At 43.5% G+C, this 18,891-nt stretch overlaps 1 protein-coding gene across 2 annotated transcripts in view; it reads right to left on the bottom strand.

Moving 5' to 3' along the window:
* LOC133412490 (adenylate kinase 7-like) overlaps window positions 1-18,675 on the bottom strand; it is a 27,110-nt gene extending 8,435 nt beyond the window's left edge. Inside the window, exons 1-4 of one of the 2 annotated variants that reach the window (XR_009769774.1) lie at window positions 17,794-18,675; window positions 17,264-17,345; window positions 16,635-16,723; window positions 15,914-16,383 (exon numbers count right to left, since the gene is read on the bottom strand). Coding sequence is in view for 1 of the 2 variants with exons in the window: in XM_061695748.1 (XP_061551732.1) it covers window positions 17,264-17,303 (40 nt within the window). In the remaining variant the exon portion in view is untranslated. Of the gene's footprint in view, window positions 1-15,913; window positions 16,384-16,634; window positions 16,724-17,263; window positions 17,346-17,793 lie in introns of those variants that run through there. The other variant, XM_061695748.1, reaches the window with a different exon arrangement.
* Window positions 18,676-18,891: the final 216 nt, after the last annotated feature.

Here is an 18,891-nt window from a genome sequence, read left to right as displayed (position 1 = left end):
GTTGTGTCGTCCGTAAGGAAGTCAGTCACTCAGCCGCAGTCTGACTCTGTTTCATGGTTATTGTGACAATTAGTGAGCTGTGGATCTATACTGAAACATCGATACTGCCGATACCAGATCTTTATGGTCTAAAATCAAAATATTGATACTTTCGATATTTCAGTCATTCAAGCAGAAATGTACAGTAAATCATTAACACGAACACAGTGCAAAGTAACTAAACTATTGAGGCCTTGTTGATTCGTGTTTTGTGCGAACTACTTTTCCTTGCGCTTTGGGTTAAGTGCGTCATCCGTAAGCGCAGCAGCGCTCCACGCTGCTCAGGAAGTCAGTCACTCAGTCTCAGTCTGACTCTGCATGATGGCGGAGCAGAAGGTTTCATGTGTGGAGCTATTCCAGCTCCAAACACCAAGACACTGCTTTTGATTCATTCATTCATTTTCCGTACCGCTTATCCTCACGAGGGTCGCGGGCATGCTGGATCCTATTCCAGCGGGGTACACCCTGAACGTATCGGCGGCCAATCGCAGGGCACATAGAAACAAACAACCCTTTACACTCACATTCACACCTGCGGGCAATTTAGACTCTCCAATTAACCTACCATGCATGCTAATTTGGGCCTGTGGGAGGAAAGTGGAGTACCCGGAGAAAACCCACGCAGACACAGGGAGAACACGGATTTGAACCCGGGTCCTCAGAATTGTGAGGCAGATGTGCTAACCACTGTACAGCCACGGTTTGTGATGTTTAACAGTACTTGTGGCAACACAGTGAACGAGTGAAACACCTCAAGTTATGCCACAACACGTAATGGTCAAAGACAGAGGAGGAGAGCACAGTGAAGTTCCTTTGGTGCTCCAGTTTGTTCAAATCAATAAATATGGTTATGAAGTCATTAACAAAGTCAATACGTCTCCAACAAATAGTTGCAAATGTTCATCTTGGAATAATAATGTTGCATCACTGGGATAATCTCCCATAGGTCATCATCCACTCATCTCTCGCCACTGGAATGGGTTCATTGCACAAAACACAATGACATCATATACTTTTTCAGTATTGAGGCTCATGCTTTTCCGTTTTCGGTGCCATATTGGACAGAGCCTCTGGTCAACAGCAGAATGAGCCTTAAAAAAAAACAAGATTTGGTTTCCAAAATCAACAACAACAAAAAAATACCATTCACATAGTTGTGTTCCAATGTGCTCATCGTTGGCAAAGTACAACAGTGTTTTAAGTTACCACGGATTTCCCAGCAATGTGCAACTCCAAAAGCGGTGGCTTCTGAAGACTTGTCATTCTGTCATTTCTTCCATCAAGGTCCGCGGTCCGCACTTCATCCCCGAGCAGATTATTCAGCCGACAAACCCCCGAGGCAAGCAATTCAACTAGAGACGGGCACTCTCCTGGTATTTAGGACCGAGTAAGGAGACCTGATCAAGATGAGCACTGCGAGCAGCCTATGGAATGCTCTCCTGCCGCTGATCACGAGTATTTCTGTACCAGAAGCCGCTTTGCTCGACACCGCGATACACAAAAACATTAAATGCAAAGAGAAAATAAACTCGATAAAGAAAGAGGATCTAAAAATAAACTCACCCTTTGGACTACAAAGCTTCGGTGGATCCGACAATGAAGTTTAATTCTGTACCACGAAAGATGGGAAAAGAATACGCATACCGTGTACTAGTGTGACCATCTTTGTAGCCATATTGTAGATAGTTTAATCAGTTACTATGTTCCCATAGATTTGCAAGTTACTTGGTGATTTTTGGGGGGATTGAACCATCCGTGACAAGAATGATGTGAGCGTCAAGGGCCAAACCTGCTGAAAGAAGAAATGAATGAGTAATGGAGGTCAATCCAACACACATGGTTTGTATTTGCAGTTTTTTCAAGTACAGTGATTGGTTGAGGACATCCGCCTCACAGTTCTGAGGACTCTGGTTCAAATCCCACCTCGCCTGTGTGGAGTTTGCATGTTCTTCCCGTGCCTGCGTGGGTTTTCTCCGGGTACTCCGGTTTCCTCCCACATCCCCAAAACATGCATGGTGGGTTAATTGAAGACTCAAAATTGTCCATAGGTATGAATGTGAGTGCAAATGGTTGTTTGTTTATATATGCCCTGCGATTGGCTGGCGACTGGTTCAGGGTGTACCCCGCCTCCTGCCCGAAGATAGCTGGGAGAGGCTCCAGCAGCCCGTGACCCTATTGAGGATAAGCAGTAAAGAAAATGGGGCCCGTGAAAGCAAATCAAAATTGCCAGTTGTGTTCCAATGTAATAAGGTTGAGATATTGCAATCATTTTTGTTTCCAATCCTGCTTTGAAAAGAAATGTAGTAGTTAAAAACTTTTTTAAAGGCTTCTGATCTTACTAGTTATTCATCAATTTGTTGTGTGCTGTAAATACGTGCCCTGATTTGTTGTCGTAATTAATTTTCAAAAGCTTGTATTCTGTTTCCTTCTTTACATTTTGCTTAGACAAACAAAAGAACGGAACCACGCATTCCCCCAGCATGAATCCTCACTCCTTTCTGTTTCCCTGCTCTTCTTGTTCTCACACACGCCACACACACAATCCTCACAACACTTTCCCCGTGCACTACAAACAACGACACACCATATTATCCCCTCAGTACTATTGTTTGTTCTATGTTTGTTTGCTACCCTTTTATACACCCTGGCTTTGCTGTACTTAAATATAATCATCCTTATCACCCTCTTCATATAACATCAACACAACAAATTTGCTCCAAACTGTAAACAAACAACAACAAAGAATATAAAGTACACAATCTATTGAAAATTACGATACACGCACCCACTTTTGTGTCATGGAATGTCAATGGCATTCGATCACAGAAAAAGAGAATTAAGATTATGGATTCTGTCACTAAATTGAAAACAGACCTCCTCGTACAAAAAATGCATTTTACCGAATCAGAAGAAAAATGCCTCACTGACTCCAATTTCACTCAGGCTATCTCGGCTTTTTATAACAGCAGACAAAGAAAGAAATCAAAACATATGCACTCCTTGTACTGAAAATGCTCCGGACACTTATTTGCATGCTCTTTGCCATTGTACACCCGTACAGCGCTTCTGGTCACTAGTTGCACAGAAGCTTTCCTCAGTTTTTGAACTGTAGGTTTGCGATTTCTCCTAATCTTTGTCTTGCTAGGTGATTTAAAAGGGATAGATCTTTCAAATAAACATGCTCAACATGCTTGGAATTCTCGCTATCCCGAAAAAAAACAATACTGTTTAACTGGAAAAATAAACAAGCCATCAACATTAACCGATTGCAAAATCTTATAGAGTATATAACACTAGAAAATATCTCTGCCAAATGTAATAAGCAAATGGATAACTTTAAGAAAATATGGTCACCTTTCATTAAAATGGTGAAACTTGAAGTTTGATTCTGTTTGTCTGGGAAAGAATGTCATCCAGAAATGGAATGTAATTTAAATGAAATGGAATGTGACCAAATTATTTATTGTCATTTTAGAACCCTGTGCACGCCATAGGGTCACTTGCATGCACTTTAACCCTAATATTCTGGATCTGTGAGGTTGGCCTCTAGGGATGCTGGGCCTGTTCCACCCCTCCTCCTCTTGGGTATGGTTGTGTATGCCGTGTTACCCTCCAGGGGGATGCCGATTCTGGAGCTGCTCTCCGTCCCTGGGTGCCAGGGTGGTGCCCGTTGGCCCCACTCCGGGGGTCTCGTCTTGGTCTCCGGGTGGGGGCTTGGGAGCTGTGCTGCTGTGTCCCGGGCCTGTGTCCTCCTCTTCTCTCTGCCCGGGGTATGCCGCCGTGGTTGTCGCCCTTCTTTCCCTTGGGCTGTGTGGGGTCCCCAGCTGACTTGGGGCTCGTGGTGGGGTGTCAGCACCTCCCATCTCGGTTGGGCCGAGCTGTAGGGTGGGGAGGGGCTTCCCCCCTTTTCTCTGTGGTCTGCCGGCCGGTCGGGCTGGGCCGGACCCGCAGGTGTCTAGCGGTGGTGCGGTGCTCGTGCCCCTCCCTTTGGGACTGGTCGGGGCGCTTCGGTCGGGCTCGGGACCTCCCTGGGTCCTGGGGGGGTCAGTGGCATCTCCCTGGTTGGTTCCCCTGCTGGACGGGCTTGCTGACTCGCCGCCCCCCCCACAACCCCCCCCCCCCCCCCCCCCCCCCTTCCTCGATGTGCCAGCTCAGCAACGCTGTACACCAGTTGACTAACATGCATGTTATTTGGTGTTCATTCACTAATACGTTCCAAAGACATACTACTTCTTCTTTTCCTTTCGGCTTGTCCCTTTAGGGGTCGTCACAGCGCGTCATCGTTTTCCATGTAAGCCTATCTCCTGCATCCTCCTCTCGAACACCAACTGCCCTCATGTCTTCCCTCACGACATCCATCAACCTTCTCTTTGGTCTTCCTCTAGCTCTCTTGCCTGGCATCTCTCAGCAGTATTTAAAGTCCTCCACCCTTGCTATCTCTTCTCCCTGTAGCCTCACTCTTCCCCCACCACCCCTCTCATTCATGCACGTATATTCTGTTTTACTTCGGCTAATCTTCATTCCTCTGCTTTACAGTGCATGCCTCCATCTTTCTGTTTCTCCACATGCTCCCTGCTTTCACTGCAGATCACAATGTCATCTGCAAACATCATGGTCCATGGGGATTCCAGTCTTACCTCATCTGTCAGCCAAGCCATCACCACTGCAAACAGGAAGGGGCTCAGGGCTGATCCCTGATGCAGTCCCTCCTCCACCTTAAATTCGTCTGTCACACCTACTCACCACTGTTATGCTGCCCTTGTACATGTCCTGTATTATTCTAACATACTTCTCTGCCACTCCAGACTTCCGCATGCAGTACCACAGTTCCTCTCTGGGTACTCTGTCATAGGCTTTCTCGAGATCTACAAAGACACAATGTAGCTCCTTCTGACCTTCTCTGTACTTTTCCATCAACATCCTCAAGGCAAGTAATGCATCTGTGGTACTCTTTCTAGGCATGAAACCATACTGTTGCTCGCAAATACTCACTTCTGTCCTGAGTCTAGCCTCCACTACTCTTTCCCATAACTTCATTGTGTGGCTCAACAACTTTATTCCTCTGTAGTTTCTATAGCTCTGTGCATCACCCTTGTTCTTAAAAATGGGCACAGCACACTTTTCCTCCATTCCTCAGGCATCTTCTCATGCGCTCGCATTCTATTGAACAACCTGGTCAAAAACTCCGCAGCCACCTCTCCTAGATGCTTCCATACCCCCACAGGAATGTCATCAGGACCACTCGCCTCTTCTACTCTCCCTTCTCTCTCATTTTCCTCCTTCATCAACTCCTCGAAGAGTTCTTTCCATCTATCTAGCACACTACTGGCACCAGTCAACATTTCCATTTCCTGAATCACCCTAACCTGCTGCACATCCTTCCCATCTCTATCCCTCTGTCTGGCCAGCCTGTATAGATCCTTTTCTCCTTCTTTAGTGTCCAACCTGGCATACATGTCATCATATGCCTCTTATTTGGCCTTTGCCACCTCTACCTTTGCCCTATGTCGCATCTCAATGTATTCCTTTCGCCTCTCCTCGGTCCTCTCAGTGTCCCACTTCTTCTTAGCTAGCCTTTTTCCTTGTATGATTTCCTGTACTGTGTGGTTCCACCAACAAGTCTCCTCTCCTTTCCTGCCAGAATATACACCAAGTACTCTCCTGCCTGCCTCTCTGATCACCTTGGCTGCAGTGATCCAGTCTTCTGGAAACTCCTCCTGTCCACCGAGAGCCTGTCTCACCTCTTCCTGAAAAGCTGCACAACACTCGTCCTGTCTCAGCTTCCGCCACATGGTTCTCTGCTCTGCCTTTGTCTTCCTAATCTTCCGCCCCACCACCAGAGTCATTTTACACACCACCATCCTATGCTTTGTAGCCACACTCTCCCCTACCACGACGTTACAGTCGGTAACCTCCTTCAGATTACATCGTCTGCACAAAATGTAATCCACCTGCGTGATTCTACCTCCGCTCTTGTCGGTCACCCTATGTTCCTGTCTCTTCTAGAAAAAAGTGTTCACTACATCCATTTGCATCCTTTTTTAAAGTCTACCACCATCTGTCCCTGCAAGTTCCTTTCCTGGATGCCGTATTTACCCATCCCTACTTCATCACCCTCATTTCCTTCACCAACATGTCCATTCCAATCTGCACCAATCGTGACTCTCTCTCAGTCTGGGATGCTCAGAACTACTTCGTCTAGCTCCTTCCAGAATTTCTCTTTCACCTCTAGGTCACATCCTACCTGTGGGGCATAGCCACTAATAACATTATACATAACACCCTCAATTTCAAGTTTCAGCCTCATCACTCGATCTGATACTCTTTTCACCTCCAAGACATTCTTGGCCAACTCTCCTTTTAAAATAACCACGACTCCATTTCTCTTCCCATCTACACCATGGTAAAATAATTTAAACCCTGCCCCTAAACTTCTAGCCTTACTTCCTTTCCACCTGGTCTCCTGGACACACAATATATCAACCTTTCTCTTAATCATCATGTCAACCAACTCCCGACATTTTCCTGTCATAGTCCCAACATTCAAAGTCCCCACATTCAGTTCTAGTTCTTTACGTTCCACCTCTTCTTCTTCTTCGACCCACAGTAGCTGAATTTCCACCGCCGGCCTGCAGGTTGACGGCACCGGGGGCTGACGTTGTGCCCCCCATAGGGCTTCATTCCATAGACATACTATAGGTTATAATTACTTGTGCTGGGATCACTAACAACAACACAGGTTATACTAACATATCAACTCACAGGTTCTTACAGGTGTTTAGACACTAAAAAATAATCCCACCACACCACTCATCAGTAGCACTGCCTTGCTCATTTTCCACATCCTGTCCTGCCCTTTTTTGTCCTCTTATCTTGTTCTCTTGGTTAGTTATTGCATATCCTCACCGGGTGTCCCCCCCGACCCGACCCCCAATCTACAAATGACTGTTGTAATGTTACTTGCGTTCAAATATCTAGACCACAGGTGTCAAACTGGTGGCCCGGGGACCAGATCCGGCCCGCAACATCATTTTATGTGCCTCATGAAAGCAAATCATGTGTGTCGACTTCATGTTTCTTGTGAAAATACCAAGATTGGTGTCTTGTATAATGTTCAGATATTGCAAGCATTTTGTTACAATCACCTTTTTGGAATAAATGTCATAATAGTTGAACATTTTTTATTTGCTTCTGATTTTAAAACTAGTTATCCATCAATTTGTTGTGTATATGTCATTATATGAGACAGTATTTTAAATGGGTTCACAGTCATAATGACCCTCCGAGGGAAGCCATAACTACAATGTGGCCCGTGACAAAAATTAGTTTGACACCCCTGATCTATACTGTCTCACTATTGTTCTGCTGTGGTTCTCACCACGAGTCGTCTTGTCCACTCTGTCCCTCTGTCTGTCCCCTAAAACCCTTTTCTGTCCGGCTGCATTTTCAATAAAGATCAGAATAACTAAAAAATTGTAAAAATAAGCGGAGAGAGTATTTCAAACTCCCCTGTTGCACAGCAAAACTGTTCCAGCACAAAGGCATACAGCTGCACCATTCTGCAAGGCCTTGCAGCTGAACAGTACAGGTTTAAAAACAACAACAACAAAAACAGCAGACAAAGAGGAGTCTCCATACAAATTCATAAAGGACTACATTTCACAATAAATAGTTCAGAATGCCGATGCATAATTATACAGGCAACTATATTTAATAAACTATACACAATTGTCAATTTACGTTCCTAATAAAGATGACCCAGGCTTTTTCCACACGCTATTTGTACACTTGCTTAACTTGTCAGCCAATTCTACAATTATCATGGGAGGTGACTTTTACTTTACTTTTAATCCTTTTTTTGATCGCTCACATCTACAAAATACAAATCAACCACGATGCGCCAATATATTAGAGCAGTAAATGGACGACTTTGGACTCGTTGACATATGGTGGTTAAAAAAACGAACAAAAAGAGAATACACATTTTTTTCATCTGTACACCGCTCTTTCTCAAGAATAGATTTTTTTAAAATTCAGTAATGAAAATTCATTAATTACATTATTCAAACGGCATCTTTACACAGTCACCGCTAGAAATAAATGAAATATTTTATAATTACTATAGCAGCTTATATGCATCTTCGAGCATCCCAGACCAAAAAGAAATTGAAACTTTTATTAATGATCCAAACATTCCTCAATTATACACAGAAACTAAAGACAGTCTTGATGCTGCTTTAACCATCACACAATTCCATAATGCATTAAAAAAATATGCAAAGAGCGCCTGGCCTGGATGGAATTTGGGTCTAATTCACGCAGGCACGGGGAGAACATGCAAACTCCACACAGGCGGGACCGGGGATTGAACCCCGCTCCTCAGAACTGTGAGGCTGACACTTTAACCAGTCGGCCACCGTGCCGCCTTTTTCAGAGCAGTCAAGGAAATAAAAGATAAAGGTCAAATTAGTGGCCATATGAACACAGCTGCAGTCAAATTACTACTAAAATTAGGCAAAGACCCCACTCTCCCGGCTAATTATCATTAGAATTTTTGTTGCTTTATGTCTGACAGCTTATTATTTTTGGATGCAGAACCCAAAACTGATCTCAGTTTTTCTCTATCACGTCAAGTTTTTGAACAAAGTGAGAACAAAGTGGAACAAAGGAAATATATACCTATGTAAATAAAGCACTAAGATGGAATAGTTACAAGCTTTGAAAATGGAAAAAAAAATAGCATAAAACAAACTTACAACGGTCTGCCCATGGTTACAAGGTTAAGAGAAAAGCCAGCACAAATCCTCTTAATTCCTACTATGCTAGCTTTCTCTTTGCAGATACTGATAGTACTGACCTAATGGGAGCTGCCCACACCTCTCACCGCATTGTTTTAATTGTGACTGCATAAACAAGTTGCCACATAGCTGGATGAGTCTAATCGTAATCAGATGGCAAGTCTTACTACAGCTAATCAGTGGAATTTTGCTTATCTGGAGGGTAAGCTGTGGAGAAAAAACTTGACGTGCTAGAAAAAAAGTGACTGCAATTTTGGAATCAGCATGCCAGTTTTAGTTTTAATCAGCATAAAACTAATGCAACAGAATTTCCATCCAACCCTCCATTTTCTGAGCCGCTTCTCCTCAGTAGGGTCGCAGGCGTGCTGGAGCCTATCCCAGCTATCATCGGGCAGGAGGTGGGGTACACCCTGAACTGGTTGCCAGCCAATAGCAGGGTACAAACAAACAACCATTCGCACTCACAGTCACATCTATTGGCAATTTAGAGTGCCCAATTAATGCATGTTTTTGGGATGTGGGGGGAAACCGGAGTGCCCGGAGAAAACCCGCGCAGGCACGGGGAGAACATGCAAACTCCACACAGGCGGGGCCGGGATTGAACACGGGTCCTCAGAACTGTGAGGCTGACGCTCTAACCAGTCGTCCGCCGCAACAGAATTTCTTTTTTCAAATTATTCCCCCGTTATCTGCCCTTATCACTGATTGTGGATAACAATATTATCTCGAAAGCCCTTGCAGCGAGACTTGAAAAGGTACTCCCGTCGATAATCCAGTATGAGGTTTCATAAAAGGTAGAAGTTCCACAAATAATATCAGACGTCTATTAAATTTAATAAGCATGTCACAGCGTCAAAATCTAAAAGCAATCATGTCACTTGACGCAGAGAAAGCTTTCAATCAAGTTAACTGATCTATTTGCAGTACTTCGCAAATTTGGCTTTGGAGACTCATTTATACATTGGATATACGCCAAAAGTGACAGTCACCATGAACGGGATCACATCACAAAGTTTTACTCTACAAAGAGGAATTAGACAAGGGTGTCCGCTTTCACCAATATTCATCAAACCACTTGCTACCACGATACGTCAGAGTGCTAATATTAAAGGTATCTGCTCGCCAGTGACAGAACACAAAATCAATTTGTATATGGATGATATTCTTCTTTATTTACAGAAACCCAAGTCATCTCTTCAAGCAGTCTTCAATCTCTTTTAAACATTTTCACATTTTTCAACTGGACAAAATTAACAATATTCCCAATAACAGCAAACTATTGGAAAAATTAAGTATTTAGGTATTAATGTTTTGCCAGAACTCACAGAACTAACCAATCTTAATTGCACACCAAAAAATCTCACCTGATTTAATTATGCTGGAATAATTTGCCTATATCACTACTGGGAAGAATAGCCGCAATGAAAATGAAAACCTTACCTCAAATTATTTATTCTCAATGATCAGAATCAGAATCCTCTTTATTTGCCAAGTATGTCAAAAACACAAGGAATTTGTTTCTGATAGTTGGAGCCGCTCTAGTACGATAACAAACAGTCACTTGACAGAAAATACATTATACTTTTGAAAAAACAGTCAGTGAGCAATAAAATGTTATTAGTAATGTGGTAATGCCGGTACTTTAAAAGAAACATGTGCAAAGAGATAGAGTCCTCTTAGAATTAGAGCGAGTTTGGCTCTCCACCAAGCATATTCCACTCCAGGTGGAGTCCCGGAAGCTCGCTTCCAGGTTTGTTGGACCCTTCCCCATCACAAAGATCATCAACCCTGTCACCGTGAAGCTTAGGCTCCCAAGGTCGATGCGGCTCCACCCTGTTTTTCACGTCAGCCTGCTCAAGCCAGCCTGGGTGTCCCCTCTGGTCCCGCCTTCCAGGCCCCCTCCTCCTCCCTGGTTCGTGGATGGGGGCCCTGTCTTCACTGTGAGGCGGCTGTTGTCGTCTCGTCGGAGGGGGATTCAATATCTGGTGGATTGGGAGGGCTACGGGCCTGAGGAACGTTCATGGGTGCCGTCTGCATTTATCCTGGATGACTCGCTCATTCGGGACTTCCACGTTGCGCATCCAGGGGCTCTGGGCCCGGCTGTTAAGGGGGGGGGTACTGTCATGGATGTGTGTTCCGGTTTTTGTCTTCCCCCTGTTTCATACACACCTGCTCCTGAGACCATCTTCACCACCTGTGCCTCGTTCAGCCTAATTACACCTTGCATTTAACTTTGTGTCTCATTCTTTCTCATCGCCAGTTCGTTGCACCTTGTCGTCGCGTTGCAGCATTCCTTGTTTCCACGTCAAAGACTCACAGTAAGACAAGACCCTGTTCCGATTATTGACCTCGCCTTTTTGCCTCATGTTTTTGGATACTGTTGCCTTTTTTGGATTGCCTGCCTGTGTACCAACCTCTTCCCGTATATTAAACCTCTCTTTTTTTAAACTGTCGATTTGTTTTGGAGTTGTGCATTTTTGGGTCCTATACTCTGTTCCGTTTATGACAGTACCTGCTTCCCGTTACTGCACAACCTAAAATTACTTGGCCGGGACCCGCCTCCAGAATCGGCCTGAAGGACCAAACGGGGCTGCTTATTACCAACTGTCGAACCCACGCCCAAAAAGTGTAAGTACGCCTCGAACCGCGGGAAGTGGAACTGAAACACGTCGGGACGTCCACCTAAACCAGCTTTGCTGGAGACCACTTGGTCTAACATCACTGTTAGCCATGCCGCCTCCGACACTACACACATGCTCCAACAATTAGAGAAATTTGCCATCACTCAGGCCGACCTCAGCGGGATCCCCAGACTATCAAAACGTTTCGTAGGGGGCCTGCTCGTGGCTGCCGCATCCCTTGGCACCTTAATGAGAATAGGAACCGCTGCGGTCAACGCCATTAGCTTAAACACTGTTAAGAAACAGATTGGAAAACTTCAAGCTGAAATTCCCAACATCCGACACAACATGAATAGGCAAGCTGCTAACCTCCAGTCCTTAGGCGAAACACTCAAAGGCATGATCTTGGTCCTCAACACTCACAGCGTCATCCTTAATCAAATTAGACTATAAGCAAACTGCTGTCGGTGGTCCAAACGGATTACTCTCACACAGGGATTGTTACCACATTGATGAATGACATGCTACGCGAAATCTCTTCATCCATTGACAACTTAGCAATGGGTAGAATTTCTCCATACTTGGTACCCCTTAGCCTAGTCGAAAGCATCCTTTCTAAAACTCTAGCAAGTCCCATTAGTCCTGTCCAAGCCCACTTGGCTTTTTCTGTCAGGAGTTCCACTGTATGTACAGTATATCAACCCTGAGTTCCGAGAAATAGTCTTTCTGGTTACTCTCCCAATTATCGACTCTCGAAACATCTATCGCTTCAAAGACATAATTAATATTGGCATCTGGCAGGGCGACACTTAAGTCCAAGTCAACACTCCCGCGTTGGTCGCTTATCATGATAGTAATCCTGATCTGTATCTGGCGCCAAATCTGCAAGTGTGCATCCTCACCAAAGACATTCATTACTTGTGTCCCAGTAAGCCGTTCATCTGAGATGTAGCGGATGGGATCTGTGGCCTGAAGCCCATGAAGGATGGGTCGTGGTGTACAGCAGAAGCTACACTCGCTACCAGGTTACTACTAGAGATAGGATTTATGGCTCTTGGAGGGAGCCGGATCTTTGGGATCTGTTCATTTCAAAGAGCCTTTCAAAATGCTGGCTCATTTTGCTCATTTTTATATGCATTCACTTTTAAGAAGCCAGCCTGGGGTTCATTTATTTTATCCTGGAAATAAACACAGGGAGGAATGATGGGGTGAGATTTGGATCACAATAATTTCAAACTCAGATTTCCTACCAATATTTGAGTTTTAATTATTCTGATATATTCATGATAGCTTCATTTGACGTGGATTTTAAAGATTTTAAACTCTGATATGGACTCATTGTAAATATTCCACTGCCATATCCGTGAGTTGACAGTGAGATCACTATTTACCCTTTGTATAAAGTGTGTGTATGTGTTTAACTTAACTTTATTCATGCAACACCTAAACACTTATAAATACACAATAAAAAACAAAGCAGGCTACAATGAACATTGGTACCACATCGCCTTGGACTTGGTAACCAGCCTACCCTAACTCCAAAGCTAATACTATCATTCTTACTATTATCGATCGATTCTCCAAGTATGTCCATTATGTACACCTTCCCAAATTAACATCTGCGTTTGAAACTGCTAATCCCCTTGTCAATCACGTCTTTAAACTCCACGAAATCCTCATTGACATCGTCTCGGACCGAGGTCCTCAGTTCTCCTCCCAGGTATCGAAGGAGGGTGCAGCAGCCACTCTGTCTTCTGGGTACCATCCGCAGTCCAACGGCCAGCCAGAGCGAGTGAATCAGACTCTGGAATCGGCTCTTTGCTGCGTTTGCCCCACAAATCCCACCTCTTTGAGCACCTTTCTTCCATGGATTGAATATGCCCACAGCTCCCTCACCAGCTGCGCCACAGTTAGGTCTCCTTTCATGGCCTGTTACGGTTTCCAACCTCCGTTGTTTATGTAACAGCAGCATACTGTGGTAGTTCCCGCGTTGAGAGCTCACCTGCGATGGGTCCAGTCTATTTGGAAGGACATCAGGGCACCTCTGAATCGGTCTGCTGAGAGGATTAAACGGCTCTTGGATCTTCATCGCCCTCCCACCCCTGAGTAAAAGGTGGGTCACACGGTTTGGCTCTCCTCCCGTGACCTCCCGCTCTAGACTGAATCCCGTAAGCTCACTCCACGCTTTATTGGTCCCTGCCCGACCAATAAAATCATCAATTCCACATCAATTAAATTAAAACTCCCGCAATCTCTCAAGATCCATCCGACGTTCCATGTTTCTCTGCTCAAACCTGCCTCCAACTGTGCTCTTAGCCCTCAGACAGCACCCACTACGGGGTGTGCACGAAACAGTCCCAATCTGCACTGGAACATGCACGGGTCCCCCACCTCCATCCAACCCACTGTAGCAACAGCTCTGGGGGCTGCAGATCCTGGTAAAAGACTGAGGAGGTCCGTGTCGTCCGGCCTAGGTAGACTCTTTCCCTGCTGGTCAAACCTCTTTGGACACAAGCTCAACAAATGACCGGGTTGCGCACACCCCCAGCACATAGCGGGCACACCCGGCAGGCGCTCTCATCCTCACGCTGGACTGGACGGGCCGTCAATGCGCACACCAGCTTCTCCAGCCATGGCAGTCTTTACCCCACTCCATTTGTCAACGTCGCAGTTGAACCGGGATGGGACGATTTCTGTAGAGCCCCCTTGGCTGCAATCTCCCTTTCCATGCCAAGTGTGAGTGCCTCTCCCAGGCTTGCGGCGTCGGCAAGGTGTGTGCGTGCAGGTATAGCTCAACCGGTCTGAGTGCTTGGATAAATTGGTTGCGTATCAGTTCATCTTGGATTGGATTCGGCATTCCAGCATACGCGCGCCAATAAAACGCTCTCAATCTCATGAGCAGGGCAACGAAGAGGCTCATCCGGTGGTCACAGGCGATGCTTGAAGTCACAGCGTATGGAGTCCCTCAAATTAAAATCCCCAAAATGCCACTATAGAGCACCAATTAGTGTGCTGTAGTTGAGTCTCTCTTCCCGGCTCAGCAGCAGCAGGCAGGATGTGTCGTCATCTGTCAGTGATAAAGCCAAATGCACTGCCTTCACATCCTCTGTCCAGCCTGCTGTATCAACCAACAGCTCAAATTGTGCCGAATAAGCCTCCCCCATTACTGGAGAACGTCAGTGATTTCATGGTGGACCACATGAGCTCACAGGCGTCGCCATGCTTGTTTACAGTCTTGGTTCAGCAATTTAATCATTGAAATCTAATAATATTGATGTATAATTACATCGTGGGCCAAATTTGGCCCCTGGGCCTGATTTTGACATATATGTTGTCGGGCTACTTGTAACATGCACGACCTTTGTTTTCTGACAGATAATATTCTTTTGCAAATCATACAAACATAATTCGATGCTTGATGCTCACTTTTAACAATCTGTGCCATGGTCCCGATTGTGTGATGTCTTGTAGTGAATCTATGAAATATATAAATATATATATATATATATATATAGTGATTAAATTATCTTAATCATTGAATAGTTCTGTATTCTGCCTGTGGGGCTGAAATATGCTATGTTGGGGTATAAGCAAAAAATTATATAATCAAAGCAGAAACATGTTTTATTAGGAACATTGAAGCATTGGACTAAAGGCATGTCATGAGATAGTATTTCCTAAAACTTTTTTTTTACTTTGGCCACTTTATAGTATAGTACATTGCTTTTTCCATAATGGCTATGCAGTAAATTTGTCCTCCGTTTCAGCCACTGATGCCAAACCAAGACATTTTTTGTTGATTTTGGCAATGCAATTAGTTATTTACCAATTGCTCTAAAGTGGACTGATATTTTGGGAAATTACTTTGTTTCATTTTCTTGAGCAAGGAAATACATAAAATCAACTTGTTAGCGAAATATGGACCATTAAGAACCCATACCTCCTTTAAGATTGACACTGTAACCCTGCTGCCTTGAAGCTCACGTTCAGATTCACCCTGTGTTCCACATTTTTCTGATCAAGCCAGTTTCCACCAGTCAACTGAGTCCTCAGGTGGTGTCTCCTCCTCGTGCTCTGCATGTTATTGATGCTTAGGTCTTACACCCCATTAGCCCCAGAAGCAAGAGGAGCAATGAGCAAGAGGACCTGATAGGGTTAATCAGCACTGTGTCATCTCCATTAGTAGTGTCTTGGGTGAAAATTCCTTTTTGTTTAAAAAACAAAAAAAATATAGATTATAGCTTAAAACCACACATTCTGACCTATGCTATGCACACCAAAAAAAGATTCTGATGGAAGGGCACCTTTAAAGGTGAACTATGTCATATTCAAAATGCTAGCAAGATTTGAATGTAGCCTCACTCGCCCTCCCTCCAAATCTCTGGCCGAAGCTTCACCACTCATCGCCCACCAGCTGGCTTTCCCGTGATGACCTTCGTGACACTGGAGAGAACGACAGACAATTCCGCCAAAGGCGGAAAATCCAAGACGGAAAATCCCTAAAGACATTCTATAGGATTCAATGAAGAACCACATTTCATATTTTCCAAACGTTGCTCCAGTAGAAATGTGCATATTATCTTACTTTATGAATATTTGTAGATCCATTTGCACCTTTATTTTACTTCCAGGAACGTCTGCACATTTACTGCTACCATTTTGAAATTGTTCAATTGTTCTAAATGAAGAAATGAAAATGAATCATTCCTTCTTCACAATTGCCACACAGAAATAAGTGTTACATTTCATATCTCCTTTGAGTTCATAAACATCAGTGCCTATATAGCGCTTGTTCATTGAGTTTATATTTAAATCAAGAAATATAAAACCAATTACAAAAGTATTTCAAAACATAAGATATATGCATGGTTTGTCCGGTATTCCAGCACTGGTTCGTGTCACTCCAATCTTGATCGGGCAGTGTCCTTCAGAAAGAATCATTTAGATAACTATTAGATGCATTTCACACACAATATATATATATATATTTTTTTTTTACAGATTTCGACAAACGTGCACAAGAAATCCAAATTACTACAAATGGACCTGACGTCATTGAGAAATTAAAAGTAATTTTACTCAGTAATGTCATGAAGCATGGATGTTTATAATTACATTATACATATTTGTACGTTATTATTTCTTGAGACAGCTATAAGATTGAAGTAAAACTCACCTTGACCTCTACTGAATTGAGTTTGCAACACGAGAGTAGTTCAGGCCTTAGCTGTTGTAATGTCCGGCAGGCCACTGATGACAGAAAACCTGCAATTCCATTTTATTTGTATTGATTTTTCAGGGACACGAACAGAGAGAAATTGACATTTGCAGAGGCAACATGGGTTATCCTGTACAATTCGCTCACAATGGTACTCTGAATTTGTACTCTATATGGTAACAAATCCAGCTCTCTAGTTGACCTAAAAAAATAATGAAGACAAAGTGGCAAGTGGTGTGGTCATACTGATCAACAACAGTTATTCAAATAAGGCAGAGTAACGAAGCCATATAACGAGTTTAGGTAAAGAACAAGTAAGCCGAGGACAAAAATCTGTTTCAAAAATAATGCATCTTGAGATCTGCTCTCTCTGTCATCGTTCACACAGGTACTTCGGGGGAAAAGAATGTGACAAATACACAATCAATTTCTGTCAGTCGATTACAAACTAAATACACAAAAGAAAAAAGAAACACGATTCATGTTGCTGAAATGGTATCAGCAGCAACGTTATTGCAGTGCTTGTGTAAAGAACTGTAAAGGAAGTAACAACCCCCCCCCCCCCCCCACCCCCCTAAAATGAATACCTTGGGTCCAACTGCCGGAGCGTGTCCTCTCTGATGTCATCCATGCCCTGACTGAATTCCACCTTCTGAGTACTCCTCATCTCTAAACAAAATGTCAGAAGCAGCTTTTGTGACATGGTACTTTTTTTTTTTTTTTTCCCATCATAAAAGAGCCATTAAGAATAGAAATAACTCCAACACACAATGCAACCTCCTTCTGTCAGGCTTCTGTCTGGAATATTAAATAATTTGTGATGAAATTCTTAAGAAAAAAAATAATTTCTGCTCCCTGACTTGACAGCAAAAATGTGTGTATGCATGACAATTATCAGATGATTTTTTTGTTTCCTTTTTACTCATGAGCATGTATTTTACAGCAAAGGGTTACTGTTTGCATTGTTAGACATGTATTCTTCATATCTCACTCCGATGGTGAAAGGGTTATATTTGGGAAAAATAAATATTTTTTTGGTGAGAGACAGGACAAGGGTGTAGCAAGAATACTTAGACGTGTCAGTACATATGCAGGACATATTGATATTAATACTCACCATTCACCGGTCAGAGAGACACTCTCCTCCAACAATTGTTGAAACACCAGAGGCGGTGGTCTCAGATAACCTTTTTTTAAAGGCAAGCTTGATGGATCCTTTCATAACTACAAAACACATTGAAAACACAATATCATCACAGAATGAAAACAAATAATATATATATATCATGTAATATAAATGACTATGTATCCTGAAAAGATACATGAACGAGCCAAAAATGATCTGATGTTGAAAATATGCCATGCAGATGTTGTCAATAGAATAATAATATTCTGTTTGTCGTGCAAGTGGTTTTAAGTTTTATCTGTGAGTTGCACAAGTCAAAACAACTGCAGTGTGTTACATTTTCCAGTTGTACAGAAGCAAACATGTTTGCAACATTGTCTGTGACGATAAAAATAATTGTCTGGGATTTTTAACCAACAAAGTGAAGCATAGTTGGTTTTCAGACATGGCCGGAGTTAGCTTCATTCACTTTTTCGTTGTGTCATCATAAAGTTGATGCACAACTTTATCACTAAAATAAGAGCAGGTATGAGCGATGTACGTAACCAGCAATGTCTTCATCATATATACTTCGTTGGCCCCATAATGCTTCCAGACTTCCAACTACATCGAGCGGAACAAAAGGTGGCAGAATATACAAATATCATGTCTCGGAGCTCTACACACACTGCAGCCCAGACTTGGAGTCGCTGTTTTTGAAGTGTAAGCCGAGTTCGCCTCTTTCATCATTGCCAGTGTCTACGTTCCTCCCCAGGCTAATACGGACGCAGCACTGCTAATGCTTGCTTAACAAGTAAATAAACTCAAAAAAAAGCACCCAGATTCACCCCTCATTATTCTTGGGGAAACTCAACCTCAAACTCCCTAAATACAAACAGCACATTTACAGTCATACCAGAGAAAATAACATTCTAGACCACTGCTATACTACTCTAAATGACGCATACCGTGCACCTCTGGGCTCATCTGATCACTGCTTAATTCACTTAATACCAACATACAGACAAAAACCTAAATGTGCAAAGCCTAGCCAAGTGCGTAGTGGACCGATTAAGCAAAGCTATAGCTTCAAGGCTGTTTAGACTGCAC

This window comes from Phycodurus eques, chromosome 14 (genome assembly GCF_024500275.1).
Source record: "Phycodurus eques isolate BA_2022a chromosome 14, UOR_Pequ_1.1, whole genome shotgun sequence".
Taxonomy (NCBI): Eukaryota; Metazoa; Chordata; class Actinopteri; order Syngnathiformes; family Syngnathidae; genus Phycodurus; species Phycodurus eques.
This window is presented reverse-complemented; position numbering and strand designations above follow the sequence as displayed.